The sequence below is a fragment of the Dioscorea cayenensis genome, chromosome 8 (assembly GCF_009730915.1).
Source record: "Dioscorea cayenensis subsp. rotundata cultivar TDr96_F1 chromosome 8, TDr96_F1_v2_PseudoChromosome.rev07_lg8_w22 25.fasta, whole genome shotgun sequence".
Taxonomy (NCBI): Eukaryota; Viridiplantae; Streptophyta; class Magnoliopsida; order Dioscoreales; family Dioscoreaceae; genus Dioscorea; species Dioscorea cayenensis.
In genome coordinates this window covers 18,429,063-18,451,685 of record NC_052478.1, presented here as the reverse complement: position 1 = coordinate 18,451,685, position 22,623 = coordinate 18,429,063, and the positions used below count along the sequence as shown (strand labels likewise).

General features: G+C 40.4%; 1 protein-coding gene and 1 non-coding gene across 2 annotated transcripts in view; one reads left to right on the top strand and one right to left on the bottom strand.

Annotated features, from left to right (window-relative positions):
• Window positions 1-16,334: 16,334 nt before the first annotated feature.
• On the bottom strand, window positions 16,335-16,441 carry LOC120268197. The gene has a single exon (XR_005538864.1). It is a non-coding gene; the product is annotated as a small nucleolar RNA R71 (small nucleolar RNA).
• Window positions 16,442-20,636: 4,195 nt separating this feature from the next.
• LOC120267350 overlaps window positions 20,637-22,623 on the top strand; it is a 4,593-nt gene continuing 2,606 nt past the window's right edge. The window contains exon 1 of the mRNA XM_039275002.1: window positions 20,637-20,915. Coding sequence (XP_039130936.1) covers window positions 20,637-20,915 — 279 coding nt within the window. The remainder of the gene's footprint in view (window positions 20,916-22,623) is intronic.

Here is a 22,623-nt window from a genome sequence, read left to right as displayed (position 1 = left end):
CCCGGAGTGGATGATTGTTCAGACTTTTTATAATGGTTTGAATCCGAGTACAAGGCAACTTTTGGATGCGGCAGCAGGAGGTACCTTAGGTAGCAAGACCCCAGATGAGGCCTGTCAGTTAATTGAAGAAATGGGCTAAACAGCTAGCAATGGAAAGCTAGGGAGAAGAAAAAAGTGGTCGGTCTCCATGAAATAGATGCGGTAACTTCATTGGCAGCTCAAGTGGAGAGTTTGAGTAAGAAGTTAGATCTTCTAACTTCAAATAGAGTGGCGGCCGTGACTAATTGCAATGGGTGTGGTGGAGGACATGCTCCCTCCGATTGCCCGATTTCTATTGGTGATGGTTCTTCGGTGGAGAACGTTGATTTTGTAGGTAATGGCATGAGACCTCAAGGAAACCCATATAGCAATACCTACAATTCGGGTTGGAAGAATCATCCCAATTTCTCATGTAGTAATCAGGGTCCACAAAAGGCCATAGGGCCACCGGGTTTCCAACAACAACAACAAGCCCCTCAGGTGGAAAACAAAGTCTCAAGTTTGGAAACCCGAATGACTGACTTAGAGAAGCACTTGGCTAGATTTGTGCAATCTACAAATACGAGGTTTGAATCAGTCGAGGCTACACTTCGCAACCACACCGCTTCTTTGCATAACCTTGAAAATTAGGTCGGCCAAATTGCGAAGTCTCTCTCTGAAAGGCCACATGGAAGCTTGCCGAGCAATACAGAGACCAACCCTAGAGAGCATGTGAAGGCGATCACTTTGAGAAGTGGTCGTGAGGTTGAAGGTAGGCTTCCGAGTGATAAGACAAAAGAACATGCACCCGAGGTTATAGAGGTAGAAGAGGGGACGAGCAAAGAGAAAGAGGTGGCACCCCCACCTTTCAAGCCAAGAATCCCTTATCCCTCTAGATTGAAAAATGACCAAGGGGATGAACAGTACAAGAAATTCCTGAGTTTATTCAAGCAGCTCCACATCAATATTCCTTTTGTTGAGGCATTGACCCAAATGCCTAAGTATGCGAAGTTCTTGAAAGACTTGTTGACCAACAAAAGGAAGTTGGAGGAGAGTGCTTCAGTGATTTTAGATGCTTCATGCTCGGCGGTATTGCAAAAGAACATGTCGAACAAGAAGAAAGACCTGGGAAGCTTCATCATTCCGTGTAATATTGGCAATTTAGGTGAGGAAATGGCATTGGCAGACTAAGGGGCTAGTATCAACGTCATGCCATACATTTTCTTTCAAAAGCTAGGCTTGGGCGAGCCTAGGCCTACTCGGATGACTTTGCAACTAGCGGACCGAACAGTGCGACATCCGAGAGGCATCATTGAAGACGTGCTTGTCAAGGTGGACAAGTACATTTTTTCGGTTGACTTTGTAGTGCTAGATGTCGATGAGGATGCGGATGTACCCTTGATACTTGGGAGACCGTTCTTGCGGACTTCCAAGGCATTGATTGACATGGACGGCGGAGAGCTCACATTGAGAGTTGGAGATGACAAGCTCACATACCGCCTTGCTGAAGCCATGCGGCATTCTCTTGATTTCGATGATACTTTATATTTTCTAGACACTACTGATGAGATTGTTGATGAATACATGCAGAAGATGTTCAATCCGGATCTGTATGAAGGTTTGTTCGACAAGAGGAGGATTATGAAGAAGTAATGATGCTTGGTTCAACAGAAGAAGTACCATCTACCCCGGGGATCTTGAAGAAAGTGCTCCAGAAAATGAAGAGGGCTAGGAGATTCCACCGGAAACACTCCAAGGCTGTTGGAGATGTACGTGAACTGAAGAAGTTGGACAAATCATTGTTAGGTGGTCCGAAGCCCGATAATTCACCTTCTACCCTCAAGAGACTTTGCACATCATGCTTTCAAGCTATGGGTAAGAGGGCAACTTTCATTCATGAACCCCCATGAGGTAAGACAAGGTACGTCAAGCTTAGTGACGTTAAACAAGCGCTTCTTGGGAGGCAACCCAAGTGGTTACTGTTTTTCTTAGTTGAATAATGTAGTGTTTTGCATGAATAAATTGTTAAGTGTTGGTGTCTTGATTTTTAGATGCTTGTGCTGAGATTTCCTTGTGAACTTTGAATACTAATCGTGTGTTTTCATATGTTATTAGTGAAGTTATGTCGTTTGAGCTTTATTCCATGTTTTTTATTGGTAAAACTTGCATACTAGGCTGGCTCTGAGTGTGTGAACATGTTCAAAAATTTTGTGCAAAGCATGCAGGTTTTTCTAAGACATCCAGTGAAGACACACGGGCGTGTGGAATTTCCGCATGCCCGTGGATTTGTATTGCGAGCTCATCCAGAGAAGGTACAGGGGCGTGCGGCTGCCCCTGTGAATGACCATGCGACTGTCACACGCTCGTGGGTAATTTCCGCATGGGTGTATGAATTCCTGCAGAATTGGGCAGATTATCCCGAGAGCACACAGGGGCGTTGACTCACCCTTGTGGACGACCTTATGAATTACACACGGGCGTGGGTAATTTCCACACGCCCGTGCGAAATGCTGCAGAGGAGTTCTCCCCATCCTGAGAAAACATAGGGTCGTGTGGCTGCCCCAGTGAGTTGGGCATGTGAATGTCCACGCCCGTGCGGAATTTTCGCTCTGGCGTGTAGAACACTTGGCATTTTTCTCGGATGTCCAGGGAAGCCACAGGGGCGTGCGACTGCCCCTGTGGGTCAGGCGCAAGGGCGTGGGTATTTTCCACATGCCCGTGCGAGAGCAGTCAGAGTCGAAGGAGTGTTTTCCCTAGAGCGCACAGGGGCGTGCGTGCGTCCCTGTGGCTCTCTTGTAATGGGGCGCACGGGCGTGGGCAATTTCCACACGCCCGTGTGAATGCACAGAATTCCAAGAGACACAATTTTTTCCTTATAAACCTTGTGAACCATCTCATTCCTCATCTCCAGTCACCTGAAAACTACTTCTGATCATCTTCTCGACCGATCACCGTGGTTTAGGAGGATTTTTCGTCGCACATCGTGCCGATTTTCGGAGTTTTCGTATTTATTTCATCGGTAACCTTTTTTCTTCGCCAACTCTTGTTTTCGTGGATTAAATGTCTTCATGAGCACAAACTTTCATTTAAAAATGCATGGTGCATGTTTAGAAAGCGTCTAGACGTGGTTTTAAGTTGAATTCTTGAGAATTGTTGTGTACTCGTGCGGGATTTTCACGCCCTGCAGGTCCACACGGCCGTGGGTGATTTCCACAAGCCCGTGTGGAATTCTGCAGTATACTGTTTTTGAGCTTCTTTGATCATTTTCCTCTTTTTGTACTCCAGATATGGCACCTCTAGTGAGGAAGAACGAAGTTAAGCGTCTCAGAGTCACCCCACCTGAGCCAATACACATGGATTTCTCAAATCCCGAGCATCAGACTCGATTTGAGAAACTTTCGACACTTGGTTTTGGTTAGACTCGTTTTGTGGATTTGCAAGTGCTAAGAAATATTCAACAGGGTGACGAGTTAGCTGATGAGATTGATGAGATGCTAGCAGTAGGAAGCTGGAGGAGACTACTGACGATCTATGAGCCAGCTTACCGCGCATTGACACTTGAGGTTTTAGCGTCTTTTGAGTTTCATCTGATGCATGGGAGATTTGACACTACGGAGGTGATACAGTTTCGGGCATTCGGACATCCATTTTCCATAAGCGTCACTGAGTTTTCGATTTGGATGGGCATGTACGATGTCGCATATACAGGTACAGTGGAGTATGGACAATTGCCTGTGGATTATCTAGTATCAGTGACTCCACATCATGTGTATAAGATTTTGTGTGGCCATGGGGAGTATGAACCGGGGATGTCGAAGGCCACTAGCCTATCCCGGTTGAGCTACAGGTATTTGCACGCAGTTATCAGTAGGTCTATGTCAGGTTGAGCCGATAACACAGCTGCTCTGACCAGGCAGGATTTGCTCTTTTTATACTCCATGGCCCGTAATGTACCGATTCACCTGGGGTGCATATTAGCAGATATTCTGAAGTACCAGGGTCAGTCTTCGAGAGTGGGTTTATTATTTGCTGGCCCTTACATCACCAGGCTCATTTTGGGAATGGGTTTGGGGGATGCTTTACGTGGTGCTGAGAGGATATTTGTGCCTACCCCTCTTGCATTTGAGACGATCAGGATGATGGGGTTGGTACGGAGATGTGGGCCAGGGGTCTATATTATTGCTACAGCTACCCCAGAGACCGCCAGGAGTGGAGGAGATACTGCGGAGGGTTCCCGACAGATTCCCAAACCCCTCACAGCACAGGGTCCTCGAGCTTATGACCGTATTAAGAGGATCGAGAGCGATGTGCGTGAGATTCGGACCGAGATAGCGGAGCTCCGAGCTACCCAGGCAGTGCAGTATGCTGAGATATTATACCGTTTCGACATGATACAGCGGCTACTGATGGGCAGGCCACTGGTTCCCCCACCACCTCCTCCGGCATCTCCTTCACCACTTCCGCCAGCACCCTTCAATTTAGCACCACCAGCAGCAGCACCGGAGCCCGAGGGCGACACCAACACTTGACATTACTTTATTTTCCTTTTATGCATTTTATTTCTAGACTTGTTCACTCAGAAAGGATTCTCCTTCTGAGTTTATTTTCATTTTGCGTCTCGAGTTGTATTCATTGTCTATCTTTTACTTAAGTGTGTGTGTGTGTGTGTGTGTGTGGGGGAGTTTCATAGTGCACACATCCTTGTTATTGTTCTTGATTGATATACATGCTCACATAGCCAATGGCGGTTCACCTTAGTTACAATGATTGTATTCTTGAGTTTAGGAGAAAATTTTAACATTGAATGTTTTCATGCTCTAGTTCTTGCTTGAATTTCTAGGAATTTTTACCCAATTTACACTCAGTGAACTACTCACTCTTTAAACTCAATTGGAAACTCATGTTCGATGTTAAAGGGACTAGTTATAGTTGTTTCTTGTGTTAAATTCTGAAGAAAAAAAATGAATGAAAAGAAGGAACAAAATAGTTTTATTGTTTATTTGTGCTTGTTGGATGGAAAGAGCTACCACCTATGAAGTATGAAGCTACTCTCATAAATCAGATACTAGCTATGCCCTAATGAGAGAAAGAGCTATCTCATAGGATGAGTGAAAGCTACCACTCCAGTAGAAAGAGCTACCACCTTGAAAGTGTGAAAGGCACCTTAGCGGCCGCTTTGGAAAGGGCTACCTTAGAGGATGTGTGAAGCTACTACCATCTTTGAAATTGTTGTCACTTTTGTAGATAAATAAGTCCCTTGTACTTAGAACTTTGAGGAGTATACCTTGGGTTGTTTTGAGTGAGTTCACACACGTACACGATTTCAGGTTTGTCGTCCTTTTTGATTCAAGTTTTTAGCTAGAGCTTTGATTTTTTGTATTTAATGTTGAAATTTCCCTTACTTGTAGAATGCTCTCTCTATACACTTTGGTGAACCTAAGGCCAAGCACTTCCAATATTTCCTTCATCTATGCACAAAATGTTTAATTTTTGCTTGAGGACAAGCAAAAGCTTAAGTGTGGGGGAGTTTGATAAGTGCTTGTGCGATATGAATGCGAAGCGCCCATTCCTTATGTTGAGCATTACTTTTCTCGGGTTTTTACACTAATATGTGTGTTTTTATGTTACTTTTGTGCAGGTAGGGTTGTGAGGCCGAGTATGAAGGAAAGAAGCCAATGTGGAGCACAATGACCGATTTTGGAGGAAATCTTGCTAAGGTTCAAACGCGAAGACATAGGTCGGGTGTGAGATGCTAGAGTGTGTGCCAACCTCCTCGTATTCTAGTTGGCACATCCATTTGGAGGGACACAAGGGCAGTCAAACTCGAGCATTCCGACTTATGCACATAGAACAAGAGCTCCACCAACTTGTCTATCATTGAAGAAGCAAGTGATCCATAATGGATGCTCAAATTAGTACATCATATAGAATGGGAAAACAATCCATATTAAACATATAAAATACCAAATGGGGTGTCTACAAGCGGAGCATACATGTGTTCTTTGTTTCAAGCACACAAACGAACTACATGGCATGGAAATGAAAAAATTGAATTATAAATTTAAAAAAAAACATGGGCCTATATATCAACAATACATACATTGGCACATTGAAAATCACATCTTTTTATAGATTTATCCGATCAAATGTGTATTTGTTTCCTTAGATAATTGCATAATGTTAATCTATATTAAGCCATGATTTCTCCACAAATAGAATTGTACATTCTTTTGGTTGATCCTTTTCGGCTTTCTTCGGGTTCCTTTCTTGTTTAGTTTTTTCTTTTTTTTTATTTTTTTTTGTTCTTCTTCTCTCCTTCGTCTTCTTCCTTTTCTTTGTTTTCTTGTTTCTTCTCTGTCCCAATCTTCTGTTTTTTTTTTCTTTGCTTTTTTTTTCTGGTCTCCTACGTTCCCACATCTCTTTCAGGTGCTTGGAGACTTTTTCTTTTTATTCCCTTTTTTTATTTTTATTTTATTATTATTATTTCAAATTTTAAAATATCAATTTTTTTAATTTTTAGTTTCATTTTTATAATTAACACATCAATATTTTTTATAATTGATTATATATATATTAAAACTTTTGAGAATAAATAGGATCAAAAATAGAAATTTTCTAAAATATCTTATCAAAATATTATTATTGTAAATTAGTTTAAAAAATAGAATTGATATTCTACATTATTTTAATAAAATGTAATATATAATATCTATTTCTAATCCATTTTAATTAGCAATATATTATAAACACACTTTTAAAGATAAATTGCACATCTCTAATCCATTTCAAATAGCAATGGTAAAGGAAAAATAAGTAATCCATTTATAGTAATCCATTTAAAAAATAAGTAATCCTTTAATAAAATATAATATGAAATTTCCATTTATAATCCATTTCAAATACTAATGGTAAAGGAAAAATAAGTAATTTTTAAGATAAACCCTACATCTTCATTTATTAATAATATTTGCATATTGGTGAGCTATTTAATTAATATGCTATTTAAGTTTTCAAAATTATTTTGAAATAAAATATTTTTTAAAATTTTGATTTTTCCAAATTATTAGGAGTTTTTTTGGAATAATTATTTATGCTATTTTTGGATTGAGAATCAACTAGTGAAAGTAAAGTTCAAGGAGGGTTTTTGAGGGTCAAAGTGAGTCATTCCCTCGATTGGATAGATATTTTTAATATAACGAAGGAAATGGAAAGGTTAACTCTGACCCTACTTCTTCTGGCCCCCGATTTTGGGTGCCGGGGAGGGAGAACCTCCTAAAAATTTTTAAATATTTTAAAAGACCTTAATACCCTTAATTTTTTAAAATTAATTACATAACGTCACTTAATAAGTTTTTTTTTTCACTTTTTCAATTTTATTTAATCAATTATTCACATGACCCTCATCGCAGATCCTTGTTTTTTTATGTATTACTTTTTTTCGCTTTTTATGTTAATTTAAATATTTTTATATTTTTAGTAGACCTAATGAAGCATTAGTCCATTTGTGAGGATGTAAATAACAACATTTTTTTTCCTATACAAGACAATAATGTATGATATATTTCCAAAGGAAAAATAAATTGTGGTATTTGAGAAGGGGAAAAATTAAATCAAAATCAAAATAATAATGATAATTGTAATAATTTTAATATTTATTAAAAAAATCTACTTAAATGTGAATTTATTTGAGATAATTATAATGCATGTGTTTAAGGCTATGTTTAGATGAGGTGAAAGAAGGTTTTCAGTAAAGTAGAGTAGAGTAGGGTAAAGTATGGTAAAGTAAGGTAAAAGGCGATTTTAATATACCTTGTTTGGATTGAAGGTAAGGTAAATAGAAGTTATCAAACCTTGTAGTGTTTGGATTGAAGGTAATAGAAAGTAAGGTTTTATATGTATATTACTAAAATGCCCTTGAACCTATAAATTGTATTTAATGCTAATTTTACACATACAATATTATTTTTGTAAATTGAATGTTGTTATTCAACAATGTACAATATTTTACTATTTTCTTCACTATCCATCTTATGACTTTACAAAAACATATTCATAAAAAAACCCTACATAATTACAAATCGTAAAAAACGAAAACATGCATCAACATAACAAAACAGTGAAAAAATTGGTTGCAACCATCAACAACATAACACTCTCCATAACAAAACAAAAGAAAAAACACAAACCAATAAGAAACAACAACAACAACGATAACATCCTTTGAAAAAAAAATTTAGTGGATGTAAAAATCCAAAATAATTATGGAGCATTATTTATCAAAAAAAAAACCAAAGTAAATGAAAAACATGAAGCATAATCATTTCCAACAAAGAAATATGATCCCATTGATATCACTAATTTCGTCTCAATGTTCGAATAAAAAACATCTACCGGATTCATGTAACATATTAGCATTCCAACATTGAAATTTAAACAACTTCGACATAAACGAAATTTCAAAAAACTTGAAAACATATTGCAACACCATCTCCAAAAAGTAACATTGTTTATAGGTAACATATTTCAAAAAAGCTCCATCGTTGCTTTTGGGTAGCCTTGTATAGTTTGTCCACCATGTTTAGTCACCCTGTGCATAAGAAAAACATGTTTTTAAGATTTAATTAATCATGAACAAAAATAAAAACAAAACAAAAAACAATACCAAGCACCAAACCTACTAGGATGCAAATGCAAGCCACTACACATGGGCCCAATATTTTTGTTTAGCCTACAAAAATAACCAAAGCATGCATAATCTTACATTAATATACTCCAAATTATTCAATGTTTGCAATGAAGAGAATGTTAACCTTTCACTTCATTCATGTGGGTCATCGCCATAACCCAACCAATTCAACAATAGAGGCTTACATTCCTCGGCTGGACATCTAATTAAGCATTCCAACAACATGGGATCTTTAATGAGGAACATGTAAGCTTTGCTCAAAATAGGATGTGAGAGCCCTAAATCTTTAAGCATGCCCCACACATCATAATCCTTCATAGGGTCAGTGGTAGATGCTTGAACTAAAATATTGGTTGATTGAAGAATAGCATCAACTACTATCCCAAGAGCTGTAGACAAATCCTGAAAGTTGTCATCATGATTATTAGATCTTTTGATCTTCTTGGACCTAGATGAACTTAGAACTTCAAATTGTGATTGTTGATTTCTATGCATTGGTGATGCTTCAACTTCTCTTCGATGTCATTTTCAACTGTATTTTCATTTTCACCCAAATTCTCTAAGTTCACAGTGTTTTGGGAAACCAACAAATCAATTTCATCTATTGTGTTTCCTGATGTATTTCTTTCATTTTGCACCCTTCGTCGCCTCATTTCTGACGTAGTTTCAGCTCCTTGCCCACTTGCTATGTCCTGTCTATATAGTTGAACCATCTTCTCATAATTTCTAACTCTTTTGTTCATCCATTTAGCAGCTTCTAGTTTGGCCTATATATGAAATAATATTGTTAACAAATGTACATTAAAAATAAATTTCACCATTATTTCAAAAACCTATCTCAATTAAATATTGTCATACTTCTAGCTCAGCATTCCATATTTCTGTAGTTGGATTCCATGCGAAGCCACTCATTCAATTCTTGAAAATATCGTAGCACTTTATAAATGCTCTCTTTAAATTTTTCATGCGGGTTTTTGGGCTCTTTTCTTTGTTTATTGGCTTGTCCAAAAATTTACCTTTCAATTCATTTACTATGTTGTCTAATGCGTGTGTAGTAAATGTTCCACCAACTCTGTTTCACATTGCTTGTTGATGTAAGTATGCATTAATCAATGCGTCATCCATATTCATAATCCATGTACATGAGCTACTTCCACCGTCAACATTTGAATTTGTTTTCCTCTTTGACATATTTTAAACTACATCAACAATAACACCAAATTGTTAATATTATAAATGTACATTACATTAGTAAAATACAAAAAATGCAACAAGGAATATAAATGTCTCACTGTTCATTAAGTTTCTAAATATTATGTACATAACCAAAATCCTATGACATGTCTCAATAACTTTATTATACACTGGAAATGGAAACATGCACTATCATTATTATGTTTTATTTAATTCATTGAAATATAGCATTCTAAAAATTCATACAAAGAATTAATGCTCCACATCACAAACCCAACCAATCCACAATGACATAGCATAATTCACAATGATAACAAATTTTAGAAAACATTCAAACGTTCACCAAACAAGAGAACAAACACTAGCAACTATCTAAGTTATTACAAGCCAAAAATAAGAGAATCCCTTTAACAATACCAACAACTCATTCCATGTAATTAAGCCACATTTCAGTTGCTATAGTATTCCTAATGATCTCTCCTTCAATAGTTTATTTATTGTTTTCCCCAATGTTATAAACTTCATCTTGTACTTCATCTTTGAGTTCGTTGTCAACTTGAGCAATTAAGTTATCATCAGGGCCCACACCCATTAAATAATTGTGTAAAATAAAACAAGCAAAAATAATTGACTTATGTGTTTCTAAACCATAATGCAGTTCTGTTGAGCTCCCTATAATAGGAAAACGCTTCTTGAGAACACCAAATGCTTGTTAGAAAGCATTTTGTAGAGATGCATGGCAAAGGTTAAATAATTCACATGGATTCTGTGGCGGGCTCCTTGAATATTCCTTCAAGTGATATCGCTCCTCTCTATATGGTGTAATAAGTCCTCTTCTTAACATGAATCCAGCATCAACAAGATAATATTTTTCTAAACATTAAATGGACAATGTTATTTCATAATCTAAGTATATATGGTCTTTAATAAAATATTAGAGCTTATAAAAAATTACCTTCAGGAATTTTTAGTGGAGAAGTTCTACTTAACGCATTTTTCATAATTCTCGAACTAGAGGCTATGCCTTCCCATCCAGGTAATACATACGAGAATTTTAAATTGAATGTACATGTAGCTAAAATGTGTTGTGTTGGGTATTCCTTCCTTCTACGATACCTAGGGGCGTTAGAATTGGAAACTTTTACCCGAATATGTGTTCCATCAATTGCAATACAATCCTAAGATAAATTTAATGTTTCATTCACACCACACACATAATTTTGATACAATTATAATTCAATGGAGAGTCAATTACCTTAAAATATGGATAGAATCTACTGCTGCTGAAAATTCCTGAAGGAAATTGTTAGCCATCCGGTTGTGCTAGGTATTTTTCCTCTATCTCAACTATAGCTTCCAATACATTATGAAAATGCTGGAAGATTGTCTCAAGAGAGTCACAGAAAAAGAACGATAGTTCCCAATGGGAGACATTATGACCTAGTAAATAGAGTGTTTTTGCAACTTGTTCCTCCACGGACACTTGTAAAGTTGGTCGGAGACCTCCGTCTCTAACTAATATTTAACATAATCGTAAGAAAGCTCTAGGACTCATTCTTATCATGTTATGACATAGATCACTTGTAAGAAAATGTGACATTAGTTTATCTTTTGCTTGGTGACACGATTCGAGTTATGTTTGTAAACCGCAAGTGTATGGGTGTCGAAATAATAAATAACCCGGTGAGTGGGTAGTTGAATCCACAGGGAATGGAAGTATTAGTAGTAACCAATTCTTAGTTATCTAGTCTAAATCAATGGATGTGATGGAATAAACTAATTGCAAGAATATTAATGAGCAAGCAAATGGGCAAGATAGAAAGTAAAGGAGATCTTAATCAATAAAGGTGAGGTACCCAGGCAATGCTCCCCCTAGGATCTAACATGAAGCTCAAGATTTGCTAAATACTTCTAAACCAAGTCTAATGAGTCGAGGTAATCCAAGAACAACCACCCCTTGCCTCCAAGCCACCGGTACTAGTCCCCTACAAGGTCCTAGTGGACAAATCGATCAATCTCAACACCTCACACCTCATATGGCCGCAATAAGCTCTAGGGATACTTGAGAATGAAACCGATTAATAAAGATAGATCCAACCCTATTTCTAGGCGAAAGATCCCTAATCCCCTACAAGGTCCTGGCGAAAAAATCTATCAATCTCAAGCCTCACATCAAATATGGTTGCATAGAGTCTAGGGAATACGGAGATAGAAAACACTCATTAGAAGGGAAAGGGGACACTCCACTATCTCATAACTCACCCTCTCAACCCGTTTAACCTTGGAGTTCTAACTCTAATGGAGACCTCTCTCTCATCAAATTAACAAATCATACATACAAAATCAATCACAGGGATCAAACAAATATGCAAGCTATAGGAACATGAGATTAAAACTCAAATCAACTCGGAATTAATAGAAACATAAAGCAAATCAATACAAAAGACAAGATTCTAGGGTTGACATGCCCAAATACCTACTAGGGTTTAACTCTCCATGGGGCAAGTTACAAAACAATGATTAATACAATTAATAGAAACGTAAACCATAGAGAAAAACCCCCTTGAATTCATGATGATGGCCTTGATGGGTCGCTTAACGTCTTGAAGAATCCTCCTCCGAAGCTAGGTTGTCAAAGGCCCCATCAATACTATGATGGAGAGAAGATCGATCAAAGTTGATAAAGAACAGCCCCCAATATCGCCAAAGACCTCCTCTAGAACCCTAGCCACCTTGCCCTTAGAATGCTCGCAAAAAGCCATGCAAAAAGTCTCCAAAGAATAGGGCAAACGGCCTATTTATAGTCACAAAACGTGGTTGTCACGTACTTTCACGCACCTGTGTGGATTTTCCAAGGGCCCGCATGGGCTGCAGGAATTTCCACGCGGTCGGGTGGAACTTTCACATGGTTGTGTGAACAGTAATTCTGCTACAATACTGCTACAGTAAAATGCTTTATTGTTTTGCTACATTACTTAGCTACAGTCCTTTTCGCAACCGCAATCCAAACACTCTTCCCTTGAGGCCACATGTCCATGTGGTAGGCTATAAGACTTTTCTTCATCGACTCATCCTTTAAAGGTCTTGCATTTTTCACAAAGAGAAGGAGCATGAAGATGTGACTGACTGCCTTTGTACCCTTCCAACTAGAAATTTGGCTTGACTCTCCTTGGAAGTTGGCACACATCTCCATGTTCATGAACCCCTCTCGTGTCTTAGTCCTTAAATTGAACAAGAACTCCTAACATTGTGTCTTTATAGCCTATCTTTGCTTCCTTTTGACACTTCAAGGCATTCACAACCTAATTGCACAAAAGAACACCAAATACACCATATGAGACATAACCATGGTAAAAATGATGCTCAATGCATGTAAAACATATAGAAAAATATGTCTACTCAAGTACTTATCACTTGGTCTCCTTGAAGCCATAATTCACGGGTCATTTGATTAGTAACATATTTATGCTCCTTCTTGCACCTTGAAATCCAGCAACCTTTTTTTATCGGCCATCTAATAAAAACTAATTATCAATATTTGCAAAATAGAAATAGTAGGAAAAAATGATAGAAAATTAATTATCAATGTTCGCATGCATATTTGCAACATCATTTATATATGTAATAACATACAATAAACAAATTAATGAGATGAACATCATTTATTATCATTATCTGTTTATGTGTGAGTTAGAGAATAAACACGTAAACACACACACAACACAATCAGCAGTGTGTTTCTATTGAGAAGTCTTTCTGTGTCTAGATCTTTTTTCTTCTTCTTTTTGTGCTAGAGAAGTCTCTTTTTTTTAAAAAAAAATTTAATAGTTTTGTGTGTGTATATATATATGAATAAAACTTTAAATAGAACATGCAAATAATTAATATGATAAGTGCTTGTGCGATATGAATGCGAAGCGTTCATTCCTTATGTTGAGCATTACTTTTCTCAGGTTTTTACATTAATATGTGTGTTTTTATGTTACTTTTACGCAGGTAGGGCTGTGAGGCCGAGTATGAAGGAAATAGGCCAATGTGGATCATAATGCACTTATTTTGGAGGAGATCTTGCTAAAGTTCAAACTTGAAGACATAGGACACGTGTGAGATGCTAGAGTGTGTGCCAACCACCTCGCATTCGAGTGAGCACATCCATTTGGAGGGGCACAAAGGCAGTCACACTCGAGCATTATGACCTATGCATATAAGAACAAGAACACCACCAACATGTATATCATTGAAGAAGCAAGTGATTCAAGACGTGAACGTGTGCCCGTTTGCGTTACCCCGATGAAAGTATGGAATTGGGAAGTTATTCAAGTCGAAGACTGTAGCAGAGAAATGTAGCAACACTGTTGAAATGACTGTAGCAGTACTGTTCACAGCCGGCCGAGAAATCAGAGAAACAGAGAATCCACACGGGCGTGTGGAAATTATCCACGCCCGTGTGGAAATTCCGCACGGGCGCGTGTAGCGTCCACGCCCGTGGAGTTGCCTGATTCCTGCCCTATTTAAAGCCGATTCAGCCCCGATTTTGGTATTCTTTTCTCCATCTTTTCTCCAACTTGCGAGAGAGCTTCGGTTAGGGTTTCGAGGGGTATTGGCCAAGGTTTTGGAGAGATTCTACATCTCCGACATCGTGATTCCCTTAGGAAGAAGGTTGGTAGGGGAGCTTCGATCGAGGCGTATCCTATACCGGACGAAGGAATCCTTGGACGACGAGTAGAGGACTTTCCACAAGATCATCGACACGACCATCGAGGGTGTTTCTTTATGGATTTATTGCTTTTACATTCAATTTCTTTGATTGTACTTAGCTCCATGGAGAGCTAAACCCCTAGTGGGTACATGGGTGATTGTGAACCCTAGGATGTATTCGTTTCTTTGAACTTCTTTATTATGCTTTCAATAAATTGATGTTTATTGTGAGTTCCAACCTTGAATGCTTGATTGTATGAACATTTCCCCTAGAGTGACACTATGGTTAAGAGTTCTTGTTGGTAACCTTGTGAGTGAGTGATACACCACGAGCGTTAGACAAAGCTAGGTTGGAGAGGGTTGAGAGGGTGAGTCGAGAGGTACAGGAGCGTCCCTTTTCCCCTCCGACGTGATAGATTCTACCTCTGTTCCTTGAGTTCTTTGCGGCCGTAATAGAGTGAATGGTCTAAGGGATGAACCTCCACTGGGGCCTAGTTGCGCGTGCAATGGAGTGAAGCGTTGAGGTGATCTTAGTATCTAGGGCTTAATTGTGGCTAGGGCCTTCCACCTGGACCAAAGGGTTAGGTCTAAATCTAGGAAGAGATTTATCACTTGGAATCCCTAGAGCTCATTGCAACTCTATGCGAGTGCGAGGTGTTGAGATTGTTCGATTTCTCCTCCGAGACATGTATAGAGTTAGGCATAGTTGACCTTAGATTTGGGACTATGTATGTAAGGATTTCCAAGACTCACCATTGCATTGATTAGGAAGCATAATAGAGAGTTCTTATACTTGAAACGATTATCCTAGGTGAAGCATCATCCGAGTACCCCATCTTTATCGATTACCTTGTCTCCTCCTTACTTTTGCTCTCTTACTTGTTGCTTTTAATTTCTGAGAATTGAATCATTACCACACTTATCATTGTTGATACTCCACATAGCTAAGAATCGAATTAAGTGTCTTTACTCCCTACTCCCTGTGGATTCAACCCCGATCATCCGGGATTATTACTTCGACAAACCCGTGCACTTGCGGGATATAAGCAAGGGGACCTTGTCAAGTTTTTGGCGCCATTGCCGGGGAGCTAGGCATTTAGAGATACTTTGCACTTTGTTTTCTTAGCTATTTCACTACACATTCTATTTCATATCTTTTTATTCTATCATCGTTCTGATTTTCTTTTTCCTTATTTTTGGTGCAGCTCTAGGTTATGACCCTAGGGAATCCATCAATATTGATTGAAAGGAGACCACGAGCTTGAGCGTACACTTGAAGGAAAGGGAAAAGAACTCGTACAAGAACGACCTAATCCAGCTGATTTGGAAGTAGAAGGATCCGAAAAACATGGCAGAACAAAATGAGCAACAACGAACACTATCCGATTATGCTAGACTTTCAGTGTTGGGGACACAATCGAGTATTGTGCGTCCCCTAATTACAGCTCAAAACTTCGAGTTAAAGTCGGCATTCATCCATATGCTGCAGCAGTTCGCACAATTTAACGGTTTGGTCGATGAGGATCCAAACAGTCACATAGAGAGCTTCCTCGAGGTGTGTGACATGCTGAAGATAAATGGTGTGACGGATGATGCCATCAAGTTTAGAGCCTTCCCATTTTCCTTAAAGTGGAAAGCAAAGCAGTGGCTACACTCATTACCTAGAGCATCAATCACTACATTTGAGGAGATGGTAGAAGCTTTTCTAGCCCGTTATTTCCCTCCCGGAAAATCAGCAAAGCTTAGGAATGAGATCTCATCCTTTATGCAGTTGGAATTGGAGTCTCTATTTGAGACATGGGAAAGGTTCAAGGAACTCCTGTGAAAGTGTCCGCAACACGGATTCCCGGAGTGGATGATTGTTCAAACCTTCTACAATGGTTTGAACCCGAGTACAAGGCAACTCTTGAATGCGGCGGCAGGAGGTACCTTAGGTAGCAAGACCCCCAACAAGGCTCATCAATTGATTGAGGAAATGGGGTTAAATAGCTACCAGTGGAACGCTAGGGAGAAGAAAAAGGTAGCCGGTCTCCATGAAATTGATGCGGTAACTTCATTGGCGGCCCAAGTGGAGAGTTTGAGTAAGAAGCTAGATCTTATAGCTTCTAATAGAGTTGCGGCCATGACCGATTACACCGGTTGTTGTGGAGGACATGCTCCCTCTGATTGCCCAATCGTCATTGGTGATGTTTCTTCAGTTGAGAATGTTGACTTTGTAGGTAATGGAATGAGACCTCAAAGGAATCCATACAGCAACGGCTACAATTCAGGTTGGAAGAACCATCCCAACTTTTCATGGAGTAATCAAGGACCACAAAAGACCATGGGGCCATCGGGGTTCCAACAACAACAACAAGCCCCTCAAGTGGAAAACAGAATTTCAGGCTTGGAAACCCGAATGACGGATTTGGAGAAGCACTTGGCTAGATTTGTTCAATCGGCAAACACAAGGTTTGAATCAGTTGAGGCTACACTTCGTAATCACACCGCCTCCTTGCACAATCTTGAAAATCAAGTGGAGAAAATTGCGAAGTCTCTCTCCGAAAGGCCACATGGGAGTTTACCAAGCAACACGGAAACCAACCCGAGAGAACATGTGAAGGCGATCGCTTTGAGAAGCGGTCGTGAGGTTGAAGGGAGGCTTCCGAGTGAGAAGCCGAAAGAACACGCACCCGAGGTTGTAGAGGTTGAGAAGGGAGCAAACAAAGAGAAAGAGGTGGCACCCCCACCTTTCATGTCAAGAATCCCTTATCCCTCTAGATTGAAGAATGACCAAGGGGATGAACAGTATAAGAAGTTCCTGAGTTTGTTCAAGCAACTCCACATCAACATTCCTTTTGTTGAGGCTTTGTCTCAAATGCCTAAGTATGCGAAGTTCCTGAAAGACCTATTGACCAATAAGAGGAAATTGGAGGAGAGTGCTTCAGTGGTGCTTGATGCTTCATGCTCGGCGGTGTTGCAAAAAAACATGCCGAACAAGAATAAGGACCCGGGAAGCTTCATTATTCTGTGTAACATCGGCAACTTAGGTGAGGAAATGGCGTTGGCGGATTCAGGGGCAAGTATCAACGTCATGCCATATACTTTCTTCCAAAAGCTAGGCTTGGGTGAGCCTAGGCCTACTCGGATGACTTTACAATTGGCGGACCGAACGGTACGACATCCGAGAGGCATCATTGAAGACATGCTTGTCAAGGTGGACAAGTACATTTTTCCGGTTGACTTTGTAGTGCTAGATGTCGATGAGGATGCAAATGTACCCTTGATACTTGGGAGACCTTTCTTGCGGACTTCCAAAGCATTGATTGACATGGACGGCAGAGAGCTCACATTGAGAGTCGCAGACGATAAGCTCACTTACCGCCTTGCTGAAGCCATGCGGCATTCTCTCGATTTTGATGACACTTTGTATTTTCTAGACACTACTGATGAGATTGTTGATGAATATATATAGGAAATGTTCAACCCGGATCCGTATGAAGGTTTGTTCGACCAAGAGAAGAGCAATGAAGAAGTAATGATGCTTGGTTCGAATGGAGAGGAAACATTTACCCTGGGGATCTTAAAGAATGTGCTCCGGAAAATGAAGAGGGCTAGGAGACGCCTCCGAAAAACCCCAAGACTGTTGTAGACGTACATGAGCTAAGGAAGTTGGAAGAACGATTGCTAGGTGGTCCGAAGCCCGATAGTACACCCTCTACCCTCAACAGACTTTGCTCATCATGCTTTCAAGTTATGGGTAAGAGGGCAACCTTCATTCATGAACCTCCGTGAGGTAAGAAAGATACGTCAACCTTAGTGACGTTAAACAAGCGCTTCTTGGGAGGCAACCCAAGTGTTTACTCTTTTCGTACCTTTTAGTTTAGGTTGTTTGCATGAATAAATTGTTAAGTGTTGGTGTTTCAATTTTTGAGTGCGTGATCTGCGATTTTATTGTGGATTTTTAAAAAAGAATTCATTGTGTGTTTTGCTGCGAATTGGCGAAGTTTGGTCGTTTGAGTTCTACTTTGTGTTTTTTTATCCGGTAAATTTTTGAATAATAGGGCGGGGCTACGAGGTGTGTCAACATGTTCGGGACTAGTTCTATAGAGCCTGCGAGGTTTTTCTAAGTCATCCGGAGAAAACACGCAGGCGTGTGGAATTTTCCACACGCCCGGGTGGATGTGTATTGTGAACTCATCCGAGAGGGCATGGGCGAGTGCGGGCTGCCCTCGTGGATGACCATGCTGACCTGGCGCACGCTGGGTAATTTTCCGCGCAGGGCGTGTGCCTTCCTGCGAGTTGGGCGATTTTTCACGAGAACACACGGGGGCTGGACTCGACCACGTGGATGACCTTGTGAACCACACACAGGCGTGGGGTAATTTTCCACGCCTGTCGCGAAACTCTGCAGGTTGCTCCCTCCATCCCGAGAAAAACCAGGGGCGTGCAGGGTCGCCTCCCGTGAATTGGGCTTAGTGAATGTCCACGCTGGTGGAGAATTTCCGCAGGGCGTGTGGAAGACTTGATATCTTTCTCGGATGTCCGAGGGAAGCCATAGGGGCGTCAGGTCCCCGCCTCGTGGGTGCGGCACCAGGCGTGGGTAATTTCCGACGCCCAGTGGGAGAGCAGTCGAGTCAAAGAGCGTTTTTCAGAAAGCACGGGGACGTGTATCGCCCTCATGGCGCTCTCGAAGTGAGGCGCGCAGGCGTGGGTAATTTCCACACCCCCGTGGGGATACATGCAATTCAAGAGCGCTATTTTTCTCCTTAAAAAAACCTTGTGATCCGTCTCATTCTTCATCTCTAGTCACTGGAAAAGCGGTTCCCGTTCATCTCTCCGAGCCCTTCATCGCTGTTTGGAGGAATTTTATTCTCAAATCTTACCGAATTTCGAAGTTTTTCATATTCATTTCTTGGTAACCTTTTTTTATCCTCTTTTCCTTCGCCAATTATGGTTTTTCACGGATTGAATACTTTTTAAATGCGAATTTTCATGCATGATGGATGTGTAGTAAGCATTTAGAAGTGGTTTTGAATTGAATTGTTAAGATTTGTTGTGCACCCGTGCTGGAGTTTCACGCTCTGCAAAGCCGCAATGGCGTGGGTAATTTCCACAGGCTCGTGTGGAATTCTACAGTATATTGCTTCTGAGATTTTTGACTATTTTCGTCTTTTGGACTCAAGATATGGCACCTCGAGCGAAGAAGAATGAAGTGAAGTGCCTCAGACTCACTTCACCCGAGCTGATACATGTGGAATTCTCGAACCCCGAGCATCAGGCTCGCTTCGAGAGACTTTCAGCACTCGGGTTTGGTCAGACTTGCTTCGCGGATGTACAAGTGCTTCAACATATTCAGTACGGTGACAAGGTAATTAATGAGATTGATGAGATGCTGGCAGTGGGAAGCTGGAGGAGGCTGCTGATGATTAGTGAACCAGCTTACCGCACACTTACGCTAGAGGTTTTGGCATCCTTTGAGTTTTGATTGCTGCATGGGAGAGTTGACACTACAGAGGCGATATAGTTTCGGGCATTCGGTCATCCATTCTCCATGAGCGTAACTGAGTTTTCAATTAGGACGGGCCTGTACGATGTTCCTTATACAGGTACCATGGAGTATGGCCGACTACCAGTAGATTTTCCATTGTCAGTCACTCCATATCATGCATACAGGATTTTGTGTGGGCGTAGGGAGTACAAACCGGTATTATCGAAGGCCTCTAGTTTGTCCCGGTTCAGTTGCAGATACGTACACGCAGTCATCAGCAGGTCCGTGACAAGTCGAGCAGATAACACAGCTGTATTGACCAGACTGGATCTGCTTTTCTTATACTCCATGGCTCACTTAGCAGATACGATCATTCTAGCGGATCCGTGATCGTGCATTCTAGCGGATGTTTTGCGATTACGGGGTCATTTCGATGAGAGTGGGCCTACTATTTCGTGGGCCCTTATATCACCGGACTCATTCAGGGAATGGGTTTTGGGCGACGCTCTACGTGGTCTTTCGAGGAGGGCGGTTGTGCCCACCCTTCTTGCGTTCGATACGATCGGGATGATGGGCGTTGAGTACGGAGGTTTGGGTCGGGGGTTTTATATTCTCACTGACTCACGCGACACCACCGGGAGCGAAGGAGATCTGCGGGGGTGTCCAGAGACTCCTCCATCTTTTGTAGCACCGGGTACTCGAGCCTCTGACCGTATTGAGAGGCTGGAGACCGATGTTAGAGAGATTCGGACTGAGATCGCGGAGCTCCGGGCTTTGCAGTCAGCTCAGCACACAGATCTTATGGCCCGATTCGAATTCCTTCGGGATGTCCTGAGACCCAGATCCTCAGTTTCTCCAGCACCTCCATGTCCGACACTTGACCTTTCTTTTACTTTCATGCATTTTGCTTTATCTTATTTTCTTGTTCTTAGACTTGTTCACTCAGAAAGGATTTTCTTTCTGAGTTTATGTTATTTTGCATTATCGAGTTGTATTCATTGCTTCATCTTTTATACACTCGACTTATTTTTTTGTTTTTTTCTTGAGCTTCACTTTGAACCCCCTCGTGTATGCGTGCGAGATGGTCTTGTCATCATGGGAATTGAGACTTAGTCATGGGCACGGCCAAGGTGCTTTCGGCACTTGGTCGTGCAAGCTTCTAACCCGTTGGAACACTACTCCCAATGAATTTGCTTCATCAAACGCAACACTAGGAGTTAGGGGAGTATTGTTTTGATTGCTTTCTCCCTACATCTATTTTTTTGAATGATATATTTTTGAGTGAGCTTGCATGTGTACATTGAGTACAATGTACAACTTAAGTGTGGAGGGGAGTTTCATAATCGCACATCTTTTCTATTGTTCTTGATTGATATATGCTCACATAGCCAATGGCGGTTCACCTTAGTTGCAATGTTTGTATTCTTAAGTCTAGGAGAATTGTTAACATTGAATATTTTTCATGCTCTAGTTCTTGCTTGAATTTTTTTAGGAATTTTTTCCCCGATTTACACTTAGTGCACTACTCACTCTTTGAACTCTATTGGAAACTCATGTTTGATGTTAAAGGGACTAGTTAGGTACTTCTTTTGCTAAAAAAAAATGGCAAAAAATGAAAAGAAGGAACAAAATAGTTTCATTGTTTATTTGTATTTGTTGGGTGGAAAGAGCTACCACCTATGAAGTATGAACCTACTCTCACAAGTCGGATACTAGTTATGCCCTAATGAGAGAAAGAGCTATCTCATAGGATGAGTGAAAGCTACCACTCGGGTAGAAAGAGCTACCACCTCGAAAGTGTGAAAGCCACCTTAGCGGCCACTTTGGAAAGGGCTACCTTAGAGGATGTGTGAAGCTACTACCATCTTTTAAAATTTTTATCACTTTTGTAGATAAATAAGTCCCTTGTACTTAGAACTTTGAGGAGTATAACTTGGGTTGTTTTGAGTGAGTTCACACACTTACACGAAATTCGGGTTTGTTGTCCTTTTTGATTCAAGTTTTTAGCTAGAGCATTGATTTTTCTTATTTAGTGTTGAAATTTTCCTTACTTGTAGAATACTTTCTTTGTATACCTCGGTGAACCTAAGGCCAAGCACTTTCAATATTTTCTTCATTGATGCACAGAACGTTTTAATGTTTGCTTGAGGACAAGCAAAAGCTTAAGTGTGGGGGAGTTTGATAAATGCTTGTGCGATATGAATGCGAAGCGTTCATTCCTTATGTTGAGCATTACTTTTCTCAGGTTTTTAGATTAATATGTGTGTTTTTATGTTACTTTTTACGCAGGTAGAGGTGTGAGGGCCGAGTATGAAGGAAATAGGCCAATGTGGATCATAATGCACTTATTTTTGGAGGAGATCTTGCTAAAGTTCAAATGCGAAGACATAGGACGGTGTGAGATGCTAGAGTGTGTGCCAACCTCCTCGCATTCGAGTGAGCACATCCATTTGGAGGGGCACAAAGGCAGTCACACTCGAGCATTCCGACCTATGCATATAAGAACAAGAACACCACCAACATGCATATCATTAAAGAAGCAAGTGATTCAAGACGT